At 36.9% G+C, this 17,672-nt stretch overlaps 2 protein-coding genes across 3 annotated transcripts in view; one reads left to right on the top strand and one right to left on the bottom strand.

Annotated features, from left to right (window-relative positions):
- The window catches only part of yipf6 (Yip1 domain family, member 6), a 5,178-nt gene extending 2,376 nt beyond the window's left edge, over positions 1-2,802 (bottom strand). Inside the window, exons 1-5 of the mRNA XM_016560497.1 lie at positions 2,724-2,802; positions 1,478-1,606; positions 1,226-1,304; positions 1,052-1,094; positions 848-973 (exon numbers count right to left, since the gene is read on the bottom strand). Of these exons, the coding sequence (XP_016415983.1) occupies positions 848-973; positions 1,052-1,094; positions 1,226-1,304; positions 1,478-1,606; positions 2,724-2,756 (410 nt within the window). The 5' untranslated portion in view covers positions 2,757-2,802. The remainder of the gene's footprint in view (positions 1-847; positions 974-1,051; positions 1,095-1,225; positions 1,305-1,477; positions 1,607-2,723) is intronic.
- Positions 2,803-3,815: 1,013 nt separating this feature from the next.
- Positions 3,816-17,672, top strand: part of ophn1 (oligophrenin 1) — a 37,052-nt gene continuing 23,195 nt past the window's right edge. For both annotated transcript variants that reach the window (XM_016560496.1, XM_016560494.1), the window contains exons 1-12: positions 3,816-4,324; positions 10,167-10,262; positions 10,514-10,575; positions 11,697-11,768; positions 12,419-12,520; positions 12,614-12,724; positions 12,943-13,047; positions 13,963-14,095; positions 15,780-15,880; positions 15,963-16,054; positions 16,342-16,420; positions 16,509-16,542. In XM_016560496.1, coding sequence (XP_016415982.1) covers positions 4,171-4,324; positions 10,167-10,262; positions 10,514-10,575; positions 11,697-11,768; positions 12,419-12,520; positions 12,614-12,724; positions 12,943-13,047; positions 13,963-14,095; positions 15,780-15,880; positions 15,963-16,054; positions 16,342-16,420; positions 16,509-16,542 — 1,141 coding nt within the window. In that variant the 5' untranslated portion in view covers positions 3,816-4,170. The remainder of the gene's footprint in view (positions 4,325-10,166; positions 10,263-10,513; positions 10,576-11,696; positions 11,769-12,418; positions 12,521-12,613; positions 12,725-12,942; positions 13,048-13,962; positions 14,096-15,779; positions 15,881-15,962; positions 16,055-16,341; positions 16,421-16,508; positions 16,543-17,672) is intronic.

Below are 17,672 nucleotides of genomic sequence, written 5' to 3'. Positions count from 1 at the left end.
ATACTGTTTTTATTTATATCATTACACTTTATTTGCTCTGTTTTATTCTGTGACACCTTACTATGTATATGGAATAACCGTTTTATAAAAGCAATAAGCCCAGTGAAGCCGTGGTTTACAGTGAATTTATAACAGCTAAGGGGGTTTTGACAAGGGGCACTTGGGGCTTATTGCTTTATTTGAATTGAAATGTTCTTAAAAATTAAATGACATTTAAATTGGTAGATTATATTTAAAATATCATTAGATTTATTTATTACACTATTTAATTGATCAAATCCTAAATTAGTTGTAAAGTCAAAACTTTCAATTACTGCATCAAAAAACAGTGGCGAAATTTTGCAACCCGAAATTTTGCCCAACGTTGCAATTTTTTAATTATTTCAGAGGCTAATTTTGCCTAAACAAAATGTTATTTATTTATTTATTTTTTATAACTGATGGCTTCATAAAGGCATATTTAATGGTGAAAAAAATATATATCATGAATATCAATGTCTGGGTCTCTGATGGCTAAAAGAAACTATTATTATTATTTAATTATTATCACCCCCACTTTGTTCTCTCATTGCTCCAGTGGCATTAAATGATTTGCCTGCATCTGGTTGACTAACTTTCCCAATACACTGAAATGAAGTGCTCTTTCCTACCTCAAGCTATGAGACAACTTCCCACCTGTAGGTAAAGCTGATAAATAACAGGCAACACACTCCTTTTTTAATATGCATGTTACCAACTACACAAACTGACAACATGAAAGCCATATTCAAAAAATGTAAGGTGCTCTCTTTTATGCAGGCTTCTAAAAAGCAAATAAACATAAATGAATATCTGACTGTTTACTCACATAGTTCCTCCCAGAAGTTTGGAATTGAGAGTGATGATTACAGAACCGAACCAGATGATGACAAAGACTTCTGCAAACTGTGGCCTGCCATCCTCCTCACTGTCAACAGACCCACCCTGCAGCATTCTGGGATAGATGATATTATAAATATATTATATCTGCTGGAGTCATAGTGACAATAGTTCTGACAGCATTACTACTCACAAAGCCAGAGTGACACAGAGGAGGAGAGGGCCCCATAAGTCCCCTAAAAAGAGCACATACATGCTCATTAGACAGCTGATGAACATTTAGCATTTATAATAATAAGTGATAATAAATAGCCCACATGTAATCTGTGATTGATAATGTGTCATCAGTGATTGATGATGGACTCACAGTCTCTGAGCAGCGCAGAACTTTTCTTGGGGTACATCACATGGACAAACTTCTGTCCAACGGCTCTCAGATCCCTCAGCTGAGACCCACAACCAGAGCAAAAAGACAGTAAGAAACGATCCTTAAACTCCCTAGACAGAACTACTGTTAAAGGTGCACTCCATTGTTATTTTAGTATTTTATATACTATGAAATTATTTTTTTCATTTATGGCAATATTTTTAACCTACTGTAATGCAAGATTTCACTTACAATAGTGTCTTTGACAGGCTCATCCAGGGTGGAGAAATCATTGTCAGCGTTCTGTGAGCCTACCGGCATAGATATATCTCCCTCCACTGGAATGTCCTCAGAGATGGAGATGTCAGACAAACCCGCAAACTGTGACATAAAGAATGACGGTTTAAATCACTCATGGCAAATCCGGATACCGAAAACACTTTATGTGCAGCTCACGTTCATCTACAGCAGTGATTTTAAAAAATGTGGTCCACTGGTGGTCCATCCAGAATTTAAAGTGGGCTATGAGCTGACTATTATGAAACTATGACTGACTATTTAAACAATAGCAGTAAGTACAAAACCTTAAAATAACCTAAAAACCACATAATTTGAGATTGTGTTTCTGTTTTCTTCACAATAAATGACAGTTACTATAGTACTACAGTCAGCTCATTTAGCTCAAAGAAGCAGTCAAATTGATTTCAATTAAACAAGAATAAAACAGTCAGGGAAATTACTGAATGAAAAAGTGAGACTATTTCAAGATCCAAGTTGTATACTGATGATAACTTGTACACTATTTAAAACTTTAGATAAATTTTGTCCTGAAAACGGATACCCTTAGGCTCCTGCTGCCTGGTGTCCTTTAAAATGTGCCTTTAGATATTAGATGTTTGTCACACTCACACTTCGAGCTTTTAAATGACACACTGTATATCAGGGACGAGCTCGACAATTATTTTAAAGTAGTAACATTGATCAGTAAACGGGGAAGAAGAACAGCTGATGTCCTATTCATTTCACAATTACCGAGATATAGCCTATGTACACAAAATCACATTTTCAGAAACATTCGTATAGGAATAGTAAGGAATTTTAAACTTTTAACGGTTAGACAGTGCGTGTCAACAGTTTCAGATTGCAGATTATGTTCCATTCTCAGTGTTTACATAGTTTGGTAACACTGTACGATAAAACGTGTACTGTCGTTTTTCATATAAGACAGCTAATCTGTCAGTATGGACATTTGGGCGATGTTTGAAAACAAAACAAAATAATTAAAAACGTTCATTGTAGCAAATGTTCTCTTGAGCTGACAAACGACCATCTGCGTTTACATGTAACCCCAACAAAGTCTTAAAGCTTTACTGACACATTTACAAATTCTCAAGTTTCCAGTCAGGGTCGGTAACCATACAGTCAAAAACTCGATGGAAAAGCTGACAACGTGTTTTAAAGACGTGTAAGCGTTTTAAAAGCATGTTTTGTCCCTTACCAAAGGCTTGCTAGACTCCTCTACTTCCGCCATCTTCGAACGGATACGTCACGGATACGTGTGACGTCAAAAACGCCAACATGTCACTAAGCGGATTATGATCATGAATAATAATATATAAAATTATAATTTATATAACAATATTATAAAATACATTATACAAGTATACAATTAAAATATTTAAACAAAGCTTAACTCAATTAAATTTATATATCAATTATTCTGATAGCCCCTTTGCTCTTGAATATATAAATTCAGCTCATTTTTATTTAATTAACAACGTGTCAATTGTTAAGTTTTAACACATATTTTATTAGTAGCTGAGTGGACACGTTAAAGATTTTAAGTGTCGTTAATATATAGTATGCCCTATATTTTAAACTGGTCAGAGTTTGGAAATCATATTAACAAAGCCTGTAAAGTGCTTTTAAATCTAATGATATGATGATTGAGAGGAGTGTCGGTCTCTTTAAGGGTCGGAGCCAGCGTGGGTTTATAAATTCAATGTGTGAGTAGAATGGCAACTAGCAAGAATCATTGACAAACATAGGCGAGGCTTAGTGGCCCGGATGTTGGACAAGGACGTACATAATACATAATAATTCTCCTATTTTAACTATTAACTATGTATCCAATGCAATGGCTATTTAAATTTCCCACTGTCCCTGTTTCAGGTGCAACGTTTTTGTCCAGAACACTGCTGACGCGCCACTTTAGCAGCTCGTCACGTGGAAAGTGTTACTTTTCCAAGCGCTGCTCAGGATGGACCAATCATATTCGTTTATGATTGCTGAAAACCACAACCAATAAGTAACAATTTCATAGAAACTACAGGGGCATGTTTCCATTTGTATTCCAGGTACAAATCATTTAAAATAATAGATTTAAATGATTACACGTTTCAGTCTGTAAATGTCTGCAGTAAAACAAAACACATCCTTACGTTTGAATGCAGTTCAATAGAGAATTTCCTTTTGTGAGCCCTCAAGCGCCACCCAGAGGAAGGCAACGTGCGTCTGATTAAAATAACATTTTTAGCTAACGTTACTAACTAGTGACATTTTGCCGCCCAATGATGTGGGAGTACTCAGTATGTAGCCCTGCCCGCGTTTGTCAGCCCCTCCGCTCCCAAAACAAGGAAAAGTGTAGAAACACAACTACTTTCTTTATCAGCACTTTTAAAATTTAGTTTGCTATCCAAATTGCTCGACTGAAATAACAATACCGCGTGCACACGGAAACAGTCACTACGGAGCGCTGGATTTTTTTTTTTTTACAACTGCATATCATTCAATAGGTCAAATATTGGGGAACTTTATCGAAACCGATTAATCGAAATCAACTTGATTAATACAGCCGAGTGATCAAAAGTCACGTCTGTTGTGGTTTGTGTACTTTACTGACAACAAAAGGCCGGTTATCTTCATTGATCGGTCAGAGGGTGAGAATGGGGCATCCTCCACTAGAGTTCAGCGACTGTTACTCCGACAATCCAGATTTCAGAGAGAGATTGAAATGCTACGAAAACGAGCTGGAGAAAACCAACAAGTTCCTAAAGGATGCCATCAAGGACGGGAATAGTGTGATCAACACGATTAAAGGTAAAGTGGTGTTTTACAGCAGCCGTGGTGGTCTTCGCTGGGGGAGGTGGATGGAGGTCTCCGCCTTTGCAAACCGAGCAAGATCAGGGAATAACTGATTTAATGTTAGGAATATTTCCTTACATTCGTAAAGCTTTTTTTTTTGTGCATGTGCTTTCACTTGCGAGTCCTTGCTTAGTTTTAAAGGGGATTATGATTTGTAGAGGGCGGGAGTGATCTGGCAGATGGTGAGCAGCTCTTGGAAGATCCCCCTCTCAGAGTTGCTGGCAAGCCCTTTTAGGGGAAGGTTGATTTATTTATAGAAGGCACCTTTGATTTTCCAGATTAGTCAATGGAATTAAACTGGAAAGTTTAGAGATGGTGTGAAAGTGTCAACAAAATGATTAAAACTGGATGGAGAGCCAGTAGTCATATGAACTCAGATACTGTGACTATAAGCCCTTCTCACTATTCTACTTATCTCAAGTCAATTAAGGCACTTTGCATCCTCAGACTGGAGGAGAGAGAGATGGAGGCTGTAAAACCAGCAGTCTGCAGAGCATTCATTTCTATGGCCATACACACCATAATGGGTGTAATGTCTCTCTTCCTCCTTCCTTTTCTGTTTGGCTTATTATTCTTAAGTGGTTTGAAGCAACAAAATACAAATGGAAAGTTTTCACAGTCCTGCTCTACCACCACTGCTCCCCTGAACGAGGCCGTTAACGATAGAGGAAATGTCACTGCAAACAATGCACTTTAGACAGAAGCTTCTGCCTAATGACGAGAAGCTGAACTCAGTAGAGCTATATTATAGTATTTATATAGATATAAAGTAATTATAGCTGTAGGTATCCCAGTGCACAGCTCATATGTGGTCCTTGGGGTTCAGGGAAATATCAGGGACTTTTAAAAATGTGATTTCCAGGCCTGTTCATGGAAATTAATTTAAAAAAAGCTTTTTTTTCTTCTTTTAAAAAAAAAAAAGAAAGTAATACAATCATTAAACTAAAACAGTCTTATTAAAATGTATAAAATATTACAAAGTTATTGAATTTTTTATAATTAATACAACTTGCTATGTGTGGAGGGAGTTAAGAGAATAAAAAAAATATAAAAAAATATATAATGAGCATATTAAATGCATCATGTAATGTTGCAATAACTGAACGTACAGTGAAATGTAAGTTAAACAAGATGTAAATAAATAAGTAATAAATGATTATGCCAAGCTCTAGTTGGGTAAAAATACTTTTTAATATAAAATTATCCATTAATCAGGAACAAGTGGAAAAAAAAGTAATGGAAATTAACTGGTCGAAAAGAGCAGGAACCCTGTGTCATTGTCAGATGTTTTCTTGACTTACTGGAGAGTTTTAGCTGATTGGTGTTCAGTTTTTCTGTCTGCATTTCACTGCCTAAGTTTGGATAGAAGAATTGACAGCTGGTCTTCTTCAGTGATAATATGATGATTCAGCTTTAATTTATCTCCTAGAGTAAAACTTTTCAGGCTTCCTTCCCTAATTTCAAGGGAAGTCATTAACACGCTAGTTTTCTAAAAACACAGGAAGGCTGATAGCATTTTTAAGTTTTTATTTTGCCTGAGGGAGTATGCAAGCTTCTAATTTGACTAACCGTAAGCCTCGCTTTATACCTCAGAGTGCAACACTCCAAAAGCAGAATGCTGAGCCATTAAGGCAGATTTCCTTATGGATTTGTGCGGTGCACGAATGGCTGTAATTTGATGACTGCATCTGCTCTCGGATGCTTCCACTGTCTTGGAAGGAGTCTTCAGTGCTTCAGTATCTGAAAGAGTCACTAGAGCCCAACCTATATTTTCTCTAGGGTTTCCACTATTTGAAGTTCTGCAGTTTCTAAAGTCATATGACCTGACTCAGAGGTTTCGATATGTTTACTTCCTGCGTTTATGTAGTTTTGCACTTTTTGAGGAATATCGCGTGTGCTGTGTGGGTATGAAACTTAACACAGGAAGTGTAGCATTTCCTCTTCTTCAACGATGAGGAACCTCTTTGGAGATCTATTGCTGCTGTTATGACTGAACAGATAATATCAACACCATGACAGATGTCCAGAAGGATTGAGGAAGCTTTCATATTAATCTTAAACAAATATGCTCATGTAACCCCTCTCTCCCGGGTCCTCACCGCCACACCTCGTTCTCGTTCCGAGTGGGTCTCCGGCATGGGAGGCGGACGCACTAACAAGAAGGCTAAAGACTGCAGCCACTAGCGTCAGTCGCTAGTGCGTCTCTTGAGATCAGGGGAGTGAGGTTTACCTGCACAGCACCTACTCGCTGGCCTACGGTACACTCACCAATACAGAACGTGAGCCAATTGTTGCGTCTGCTGTCATTTCAAAGGCATTAATGACTAAATAATTCCACACAACACTTTTTGACACCACCCATTCAAACATCATCTGTTTAGTTAGTGCAATCTCATTCTGTCATCTGTTTCAACTGCACTGACTGGTTCTTCAACCAAGTCTGGTTGTCTTTTACCAGGATGTGGTTCTTGGCCTCATTTGAGGTTTAGTAGTTTATAACCTGCAATACAAACAGTGACTCGAACACGTTGTCATACATTCTATCATGTTTTTCAAGAACACCTGATACATAATTTCTGGTCTAATGTTGCGAGAGTAAATAGCGCTCTTTTGAGATCCGTGTGTGTGTTTGTCAGAGGGCTGAACAGGGCGGGTTTTGTGATCTGGTTTGGAGAGTGTAGTCCGTCATGCCAGCTCCTCATGCTTTAGACAAACACACTCTTTGTGTCCTTTTCATCAGAGAGGATATAATCGTTTAAGCCATCTCCTCTGTCACAGAGCGTGCAGGCCTAAAACACAGCCAGAGAGAAAGAGATAGAAAGATGGATGAATGGCTCACATGCCCATTGATCAGTAATAGAGGGCTGAAATCAAATAGAGTTTCTCTTTTCTGGATGTTATTTACATAATAATTTTGCATAATAATTTTAATTGCCACATCAAAAATTGCATAATAATTTTAACACTGACAACTCATGATCTGGAGAGTTAGAGATGTGCTGAGATCCCACTTAGGGGTGGGCGATATGACCAAACTTATGTTGTTTGGCAATAAATAAATTAATAAAATAAAATAAATCAATAAATCAATAAAATTGTTATTTACTTAACAATTGACATAATACATTAACGTAATTAACATAATTTAATTTAATTCAAATTATCAATGGAATTTAAGCTGAATTTTCATCAGCCATTACTCCAGTCTTCAGTGTACCAAGATCTTTCAGAAATCATTCTAATATTCTGAACGCTGGTGCTCAAAAAACGGTTCCTAATTTTATCAATGGTAGAAATGGTCATAAAGAAATGTTGCAAAAAATGTATTTCAAATAAATGCCGTTCTTTTGAACTTAAAAAATGTTTCACAGTTTCCACAAAAATATTAAGCAGCAAAAGCTGTTTTTAGCATCATGTGACACTGAAGACTTGAGTAGTGGCTGTTGAAAATTCAGATTTGCCATCACAGAAAAATTTATTTTAAAATATATTACTATAGAAATTTTTATATGAAATTATAATAATATTTTACAATATTACTGTTTTTACTGTATTTCTGATCAAATTAATGCAGCCTTTGAGACTTTTTTCAAAAACATTGACAACCCATGATCTGGAGAGTTAGAGATGTGCTGAGATCCCACTTAGGGGTGGGTGATATGACCAAAATCTTATATCACGATATGAGTAATTTTATTTCACGGTAACAATATATATCACAATATATATATATATATTTTTTGATACCATAAAAATTTCAGAATTCTTGTCACCAGTGTCAATATCACAAAAAAAACAAAAAAACAAGCTCACTCAAGTCAAGTCACCTTCATTTATATAGCGCTTTTAACAATACAGATTGTGTCAAAGCAGCTTTACAGTATCAAATAGGAAAATAGTGTGTCAGTTCAAAAGGACAACAGTAAACACTCAATTTTCAGTTAAAGGCAGTTCATCATTGAATTCAGTGATGTCATCGTCCAGCTCAGTTCAGTTCAAATCGTATCTGTGGAATCATTTCGATGATATCGCTGGAAATTAGGTGTCCCAACTAAGCAAGCCAGAGGCGACAGCAGCAAGGAACCAAAACTCCATCGGTGACAGAATGGAGAAAAAACCTTGGGAGAAACCAGGCTCAGTCGGGGGGCCAGTTCTCCTCTGGCCAGACGAACCAGCAGGTTGTTCCAAGCTGCAGCAAAATTAGATTGTGCAGAGGGCTCATCTGGTTCCATGGTCGTGTCCCGATGGCCGTCAGGAGACAAGGTCTTCACTGAGGATCTGTTTTTGGGGCTCATCTAGTTGTCCTGGTCTCCGCTGAAATTCAGGGCTGTAGAGGTCATCTCTAGGTGCTGATCCACCATCTGGACTGGATACGGACTGGATCTGGTGGCTACGGTGACCTCGGAATAAGAAAGAAACAGACTAATATTAGCGTAGATGCCATTCTTCTTACGATGTAACAAGTACATCGTGTATTATTGGAAGTGTTCCCGGTTCCGGTTAACCTAATTAATGAACACAAGTAAACAGTCAGCAATTAAATAAGAATAAGAAACTGCTGTACATACAAAAAATGCTATACATTGTATAAAGTAATCAAATGTATAAAAACAGCATATTCTTCACTGTGTAAATTAAATATATATTTCTTATAAGTTACAAAAGTGATTTAGTCAAGGGCAGTGAGAGATTTTCTCTCTTTTGTTGTTTGATTAACATGAATCAATGACAGACAGCAGGAATATTAGACTGCTGTCACTTTAAGAGCTGCCCAGATCCAATATACTGTTAAACATGTGTTTGCTTTCACAGCTGTTCGCTTTCACTTAAGACCTAAATTATTGTGTTTATGAGGATACTTGCATGGACGGGCATTTTGACACATACAAGTGTGTGTATTTAACCATTCAAGCCAAGGCCTATGACGCTCCCGTGCTCTATGAGCACAGTCTTCACGTGTGCGCGTCTCTCTGACAGCACTCAGAAACTGTCTCTCAGACAGTGTACACTGTACACATATAGTGAAATGAGTTCTCTTTCTTTGTCCCAGCGATTATAATACTGTAAAATGCTTTGGATGAATGCATTTGACAGTGGTCGGTCTTGCTGTGTGTGTGTGTGTTCTGGCACTGATCCTGTGTAGTGAGTTTGAGACATAATTCCATCCTCACTGAGCCCCACAACATCTGATTTCACTTAGCAATAAAGCTGCTTTTCTTATTTCTCAGAGGTTCAGTAATTAATGGCTTCATATGTTAAGTGGCCAACAACCAAGCAACATGGTGAAAGGTTGTTTGCGTTCGAATTTCCTGGCCATGGTTGCTTTTCAGTTTTTTGTGAAACTGTGAGAGTTGATATAGAGAGTGCTTTATTGGGGCTGGGCTGAAGCCAGAGACAGTATAAGGTGGAAGAGAAGGACCACTTGAACACGAATGTCCTGCCTTTCAGTTAAAAGAGCCATTTGCCTTATGACTAGAGGCATTGCTTGTTTGTTTACTCTGGAACATGCATGCACATTAGCTAGGGAGTATGATTTGAGCTATAAAAACTACATTTAAAATGCATAAATTGTCAATATTTCAGTAACATGCCTAGAAAATAGTTGCCCAGGTATGTGGACAGACTGAGTGGACTGGCTGTAAAGCTGCTAGCATGTGCGACCCATATGTTCAATCAGGCAATGTTTTCCTATTGGTGTTCTTCATAAGTAGCAATTTATTCTGACCAAATAACAAAACCTACAGGGACAAATGTGGATTTTTGATGGTTTTCTTTATAATTTTGATGTTATTTCCAGAGTATTCACTCGCAGTGCAGAAGTTCTCTCAGACCCTTCAGTCATTCCAGTTTGATTTCATCGGTGACACTTTGACTGATGATGAGATGAACATTGGTGAGTCGACAGCAGGTCTAATTGGAGTAGTGCTAATTGGCCTGCCCATTTCATTTATGTGATGTATTTGCTGATTTATTACCGTAATTACTGTATTTCACTTCTGTTCTGTTCACTTCTGAGTTTGTATGTGGAGTGAGTGTGTTGGACTGTGCCTGCATGTTTGTGTCAATCTCTGGCGTTTGTTTTTGTGCATGTATTTGTTTCATTTGTATGTGTAGTTTACGTGACCACATGTTTTGCCTACACAGCTGAGTCATTTCGAGAGTTTGCTGGTTTGCTGCAGGACGTGGAAGAGGGTCGAATGATGCTGGTTGGTGGAGCACATTTCTTCCTATACAATTATAAAACACTGTCAATCATAATCTAAACTCATATAACAACAGCACCAAAGATCCTCAGATACTGTGTGTCAATCATTAACATTCTGCAAGATTAGCCTTCTTGTGCTGAGGGCCAGTTAAACTTGTGGTTCAGTTTGTTGAGATGTCTGTGCCCTTAGGTTTTGTAGCTTTTAAACCTAAAATTTCATCTTTAGAATTCAGGCTTGATTATAAATCTTATCTAATCTAACCATGTATAACAGGAAAATCCAGATTCAGACAAAAAATACCTCTTCCTTCCTCAAAAGGTGTAGGACAAATGCTTAAGTAATCATTTTATGAGAACAATACTCATGCACACTCATAATCCAATGGAGTGCATGACAAGACTGAATTTTATTTATTCCCAAAAGTTCCACATCGTGTTGTTCCCTATATAATATAGAAACTTCCAAAATTTGGATTTATATACATTTTATATAAATGTCTTTACTGCCACTTTAATTTAATGCATCCTTGCTGAATAAAATTATTAATTTCTTTAAAAAAAAATACTGACCCCAAACCTTTGAAAGGTAATGTAGCAAGGAGTATTTCCAGCATTAAGCCATCAGGACAAACATATGATGAACAGTATCACAATGTTTGTGTAATAGGAGCTTCACACAAAGATAAAGACTCATCTTATATATGATGATATGAGTGACACAGTGGTTTGTGCTGATATGGAAAAACAGCTTAATTCCATTGTCATATAGACAATTTTTTTTATATTATAATATAATGTAATGTAATATAATACAATATATAAATAAATAATTATACATTTATTTCTATATTATTATGTATAAATATAAAACATAATTTTTTGGCTGTTCAATTTCTGCCATTGGCCAGTGTGGCAAAAAGTTAATTTTGCACCCTGCTATTTGGTCTCTACTCAGGACCCCTGCCATTGTGTCACTCATGCATTCATCTGCTCAATTGTGACAGCTCTTGACCTCTGAACCCCATATACTGAACAAGAGCAGGGACAAGACTTTCTATTGTAGATACAGTAAGAGACTTTAGGACGAAAACAGTTGTACTCGCCCGTCTTTCTTTCTTGCAGGTGCAGAATGCATGTGACTTGCTTATCAAACCTTTGGAAAAGTTCAGGAAAGAGCAGATTGGGGTCACAAAAGTGAGTGTTTATTATGTACATTTAGACACATTAAGAACACACACCACGTTACCACATGTGTGAGCCTACTCCTCATTTCCGCCTCTACTTCCTGTTTCAGAGCAAAGTGATCAACATCATACAACACACAAATATATATATATACACATGAGTGTTTGCATGGCCTTTCATGTCAATGTGTTTTAGGATTGAACCATAAACATAAAACTAAAATGGAATAATGTGTCAGCAACTGGGGCATCCATGGAAAAACTATTAGTTTTAGAGAGACTGAGAAAGTGTTACAGAGCTATCATGATTCTAGAAGGAAAGCGAGATCATTTGTTGGAAAAACAACACATGGAAAGTTTCAAAATTCCAAAGAATTTTCACGGGACATTAGACTCTTTCCACGCCAGCATGCTTCAGTTAACATTACTGAAGTGTCAGTTTCATTTCAGTATTGGTTCAGTGTGGCTACTCGGAGATTATTGGTTGAATTTATTGGTTGTAAGGAACCGGTTACAAGTCTGCAAAAAAATTTTATAAGAACAATTTGTATTTGTTTTTTTTTCATTAGGAATTGGTTTAGTGAGCGGTGGTGAGGAGTGGTTTTCAGTCTCATTTTCTCAGTTTTGAGTTATTTGTTTGCTTGTGTGCATGTGTTTCAGGAGAGACGAAAGAAGTTTGAGAAGGAGAGTGAGAAGTATTACTCTCAGTTGGACAAACATATGAACCTGTCCTCAAAGAAAAAAGAGACACAGCTACAAGAGGTATATTTGTAAATACAGTAAATTAAAATGAAAAGAAAAAAAAAAAACCCAATAATATAACCTTTATTTTTGTGTGTTCATGCATGTTTATAGGCCGACGAACAGTTGGATAAGGAGCGTCAGACATTTTACGAGTCGTCTATTGAATATGTGTACCAGATCCAGCAGGTTCAGGACAGGAAGAAGTTTGATGTTGTGGAGCCTGTATGTGAGAGCTTCCTTTTCCTCTAGCACATGCACTCTTGTTTTTATATATGCTTTGTAGTAACAGATGGTGTATTGTGTGTACAAGAAGGCACCTACAGGTGCACGGATAAAAACGTGACTGTAACATACACTGATTGTGTTCATGCTGATACAAACAATGAATTGACTAAAGCATGTTATGCTTAGAGGGGTGTGTCCTTGTTTGTGATTGACAGGTTTTAGCATTTCTGCAGAGCATCCTTACACTGAATAATCTCACTGTGGAGATGACGCAGGACTTCCTTCCATATAAACAGGAGCTTCAGCTCAGTCTACAGAACGTGAGAGCTTCACCAATCAATAATGAGTCTAACTTTCCATCCATATTGTCACATGATCAGATCAGCAGAATATGAGTCATTCAGTATGCTGCTCTGTTGGGTTGTCCTTCACTCTGTATGTTTTTTCTGAGTGGTGGTTTCCAAAGTGTCTTTCAGTAAATGTATTACAAATTACTGGATTCATTGTGATGTCATAAATATATAAGTTTGATAAATGATAAAGAAAATTAACAGTATTCCACCACTAATTATTAATATGGTTTAGGCATTAATAAATGCAGATTTGCGAAATTATTATTTTAATATTTTACATTTAAATTTAGTTTAGGCTGCATTTATTTGATCAAAAATACAGTATAAACGGTAATATTGACAAATACTATTATAATTTAAAACTACCTATTTAAATTAAAATTCCTATTTTAATATATTAAATCATTTAATTTATTCCTGTGATGGCAAAGCTGAATTTTCAGGAGCCATTACTCCAGTTTTCAGTGTCACATGAATCTTCAGCAAATCATTCTGAATTGCTGATTTGCTGCTCAAAAAGCAACTTTTCTTATTTTTAATGTTGAATTTGTTTATGCTGCTTTATATTCTTGTGGAAAACCTGATACTTTTTTTCTGTTCTTTGATTAATAGAAAGTTTAAAAGGAACAGCATTTAGTTGAAATAGAAATGTTGGTATACATGTCTTTACTGTTAATTTTGATTAATTTAATGTATCCTTGATGAATAAAGCATTAATTTCTTTAAAGCAAAATGACCTACCCCAAATATATATTAATTATAACATTTTGGAACAAAATACATCAGCATAACTTTTGTAATTGTTCCTGATTATATGTCAAATGTAATTGTATTTATGTTTTTAGTTTGTTTGATTGGGTGCCACTGGTGTTGTTGTTGTAGACCCGTAACCACTTTGAGAGCACCAGAGAGGAGATGGAAGAGCTAATGAAGAGGAAGAAGGGGTCAGCACAGATCTGTATTAGACACAGCCAGCAGGCGACTATGGAGGGATACCTTTATGTGCAGGAGAAATGTGAGTGCTTTTTAGTTCTGCAGCACTGCATGTGTTTAGCTGCTATAAGCCCGTTTCCACCGCAGGGACTTTCCCCAGGAACTAGGGACTTTGGGCCAGTACTCGGTGTGTTTCCACCACGGGAACTAGGATCTAAATAAAGTTTCAGGTTTTTTTTTTGCCCCAAATTTGCCCCTTAGAAAGTCCCTGCTCACCAGGTAGTACTTTTTCAAAGGTCCAGAACATTCGGGGGCGGGACTTAGGTGCTGAGCATGCTGATTGGTTGAGTTCACGCAGCATTGTATTTCAACCACCATTTATTTGCATAATATTTAAAAAATATTATTGTTAATGAAATGTAGTTTTAAAAGTATTTCAGGCGAGAATGTAGTTGTTTAAAACTCAAATCTGCTGTTTATATATAAAGACAGCGCCTATTTGAAAATGTGCTTCACCGATTTCGGAGATGTGAGCTCCAGGCGATCAGCGGGCGCTCAGTGCTCATGTATCCCGCTTAGAGCAGCCTCAGCTCGGCTAGTCCTTCTGACATTTGCCGCTGGCTCTGATGTCTCTGTAGTTATTAAACATGAGATATAATTAGTTTTGGGTAAATCTAATGGGCAGTCTTTGGTCTCATGAATCTATTATTTGTTCCAGGTCATTTCGTTTTGGCTGAGATTGGAGCTTGGCTGAGCTATGTTGTAACTAGGAAGTTGTCTGAATCCCTTTTTAGGAATTTTTTTTTTTTTAAGGATAAAACTACTTTATTTAGGTGTAAGAAATTGTGGTTATACTTAACAGTGGGTGGAGATTGCAAAACATCAACAAAAGGCTTCTTGGTTTTGCACATTACATCCTTTCCATGTTCCTTCTTGGTATCCTTTGGTGAATATCAGCCATGAAATAAGATAAAATTGTATTAAACTTACACAAATAGGTTTCGATCACATCAGTCTCATGCTAACACGTGTGTGAGGGCTATCCTTTCAAAACATGCAATGTTTTCATTATAAGTTAATTACTGGAAAAGCTTTCTCATTCATTTCTATAAAATATGGGACAAGTCAAAATGGTTGTCTGTGGTAATCACCAGCCTGACACAGATGAAGTCCATTGACCTTCAGTTAATAATAACCCTGAATATTCCTTTAAAAATCCAACCACTAGGAAATATTTATTTGTGAAAGAAAGAGCTTCTAGTAATTGTCTGTAAAGGTCAGTGTCCACACACAGCACAAATCATAATATGAGTTATAGTTAATAAACGACTTCATAACACAGCTAACCGATTGGTCAAACAGCATTGTGCAGTAAAAGTTTTTGTATATTGACTGTTATATGATGCTAAACTGAGTAATTGATTATTGTTGGTACTGGATTTCTGGTAGTTATGCTAGATTCGTATCTCTGTGGTAGAACTCTGTGATCTTCTCACATTATAAAATAAACTCAAATCAATATTTTATGACCATTTATTTGACAAGTAACTGTAACAAGTGGGGTAATTTACAGTTAGCTGGCCTTATTAGCAGAATAAACCTCAGAAAAAGGGTCATACAAGACCCGTCAATTTCATGTCTGGGTCAGTCACCCTGTCAGGATTTATTTTTGCAGTATTGACCAGCTGAACATACAAAACTGTGTATTGGATCATACCCTGTATATAATTAAAATGATAGTATGCTATTAATCTTTCTTTCGCTAGGGGCTCTTGGCGTAACCTGGGTGAAGTATTACTGTAAATACTTCAAAGACAGCAAGTTATTCATCATGGTGCCGATGGAACAAAAGACAGGAACCAAACAGGTGCAGGACTATTACAGATACGATCATTACTTTGTGAAGTGTCAGCCCTTTTCTCTTACATTTGTCTCTTTGTTTCTCTTAGACCACATCTCAGCTCACACTGAAGTCTTGTGTACGCCGTAAAACAGACTCCACTGATAAACGCTTTTGCTTTGACATTGAAACAAATGAAAGGTGAGACTTCTGTCATATTCACTCATTCTCAAATCATTTTATAAAGTGCACCTATATTGAAAGTTTTAGTAGGACCAGGGGAGGGTCAGCAAACTGGAAAGTTTTTTTGATATTTGTCAAAGCACTTACAAGAATTTTTCCATAAAAACACATTTTCTTGTTTACCTGTGAAGTTGCTGTCCAATATGTAGGCATTTGTTTGATACTGGAGAAATTTCACACAAACAGCAGGAGGCTTTATTAATTACATTGCAGTGTGTGTAAGTTTTTTGTGTTGTGGTCCATAGGTGCAGCCCTGTCCTGCTCCAGGCTATTTCTGAGGTCAACAGGAAGCAGTGGATGGAGGCCATGGATGGCAAAGAACCAGTGGGTTTAACATTATCACTATTCACTCCATCAAGAGTCCGTCTCTGTGTATGATCATGTTTCTGATCCTTTGTGGTTTCTGTTCCAGATTTATCGTTCTCCAAATCAAAAGCAGGCAGAGAGTAAGTATAACTTCACTTCATCACAGCACTAGCATATTAGAATAGACGCTTATTTGTATCAGAAAACCACTGATATGTATTTGCTGCTTACATGTAATAATCAGTTAGACTGCCTCAGTTCTTCACTTCACACAATCTCCAAAAATCCACCCTTCACATGTCAGCAAACTTAAATGTGCTAAATGTTTCACAGGAAAATAGCATTTCTAATTGTAGCATTTCTAAAATGGGTGGACTGCTCCTCAGGCAATTTTGTTTTGCCTTTTATAGCACCTAGGAATGTCACATTCTGTAGATACAAAGGATTTTTTAAAGAAATTAATACTTTTATGTAGCAAGGATGCATTAAATTGATCAAAAGTGACAGTTAAAGGTAGGGATGCACCGAATATTCGGCAACCGAAATTATTCGGCCGAAAATAGCAAAAAAAGCTCTTTCGGTGTTCGGCCGAATAAGAGAAAAGAACGAATAAATTGTACCGAACAATGATATGACGCGATCAAATAGCAACCAGCGAAGAGTGAGAGGCGCGCACTCTTTACAATGCAGCATTTTTTGCGCAAAGAAAACAAAAATAACGACTTTATTTATACTTTGGACGCGCGTTCATGACAGTACCATGACGTGAGCGTGTGGCGGCGCTGACCCAGATCCGGCGTAGTGAAGTCAAAATGTGGAATAAAGTTGTTATTTTTGTTCGAACGAAGGTCTTACGGGTTTGGAACAACACGAGGGTGAGTAATTAATGACAGAATTTTCATTTTTGGGTGAACTAGTCCAAAGTCCAAAGCGCGAGGAAAATCTGCGCTGAAACAGTCTTACTCGTCAGTTGCTCACACATTTTTATGATTTTTTACAAGGCATGTGACAATGCGATACGTGTGACGTATTCGTAATGAGACTCATTTATAAATCTGCTGTTGTTAACAAAAAGAAGCGCTGAGGTCTTCCTGCGCGTTTCCACCTAAATAAAAGTTGAGAAAAAGCAAGAACTCCATCAACATTAATAAATGTTAGTATTGTAATTTTACTGTTGTTCTGAAAAAATAAAAACAATAATAATGATAATAATAATTACAACAGCTCTGTTAATACATTTATTATAACATTCACACATAGTGTTCAAATT

This window comes from Sinocyclocheilus rhinocerous, unplaced genomic scaffold, assembly GCF_001515625.1.
Source record: "Sinocyclocheilus rhinocerous isolate Xijiao unplaced genomic scaffold, SAMN03320098_v1.1 scaffold77, whole genome shotgun sequence".
In the NCBI taxonomy this organism is placed as follows: Eukaryota; Metazoa; Chordata; class Actinopteri; order Cypriniformes; family Cyprinidae; genus Sinocyclocheilus; species Sinocyclocheilus rhinocerous.
This window is presented reverse-complemented; position numbering and strand designations above follow the sequence as displayed.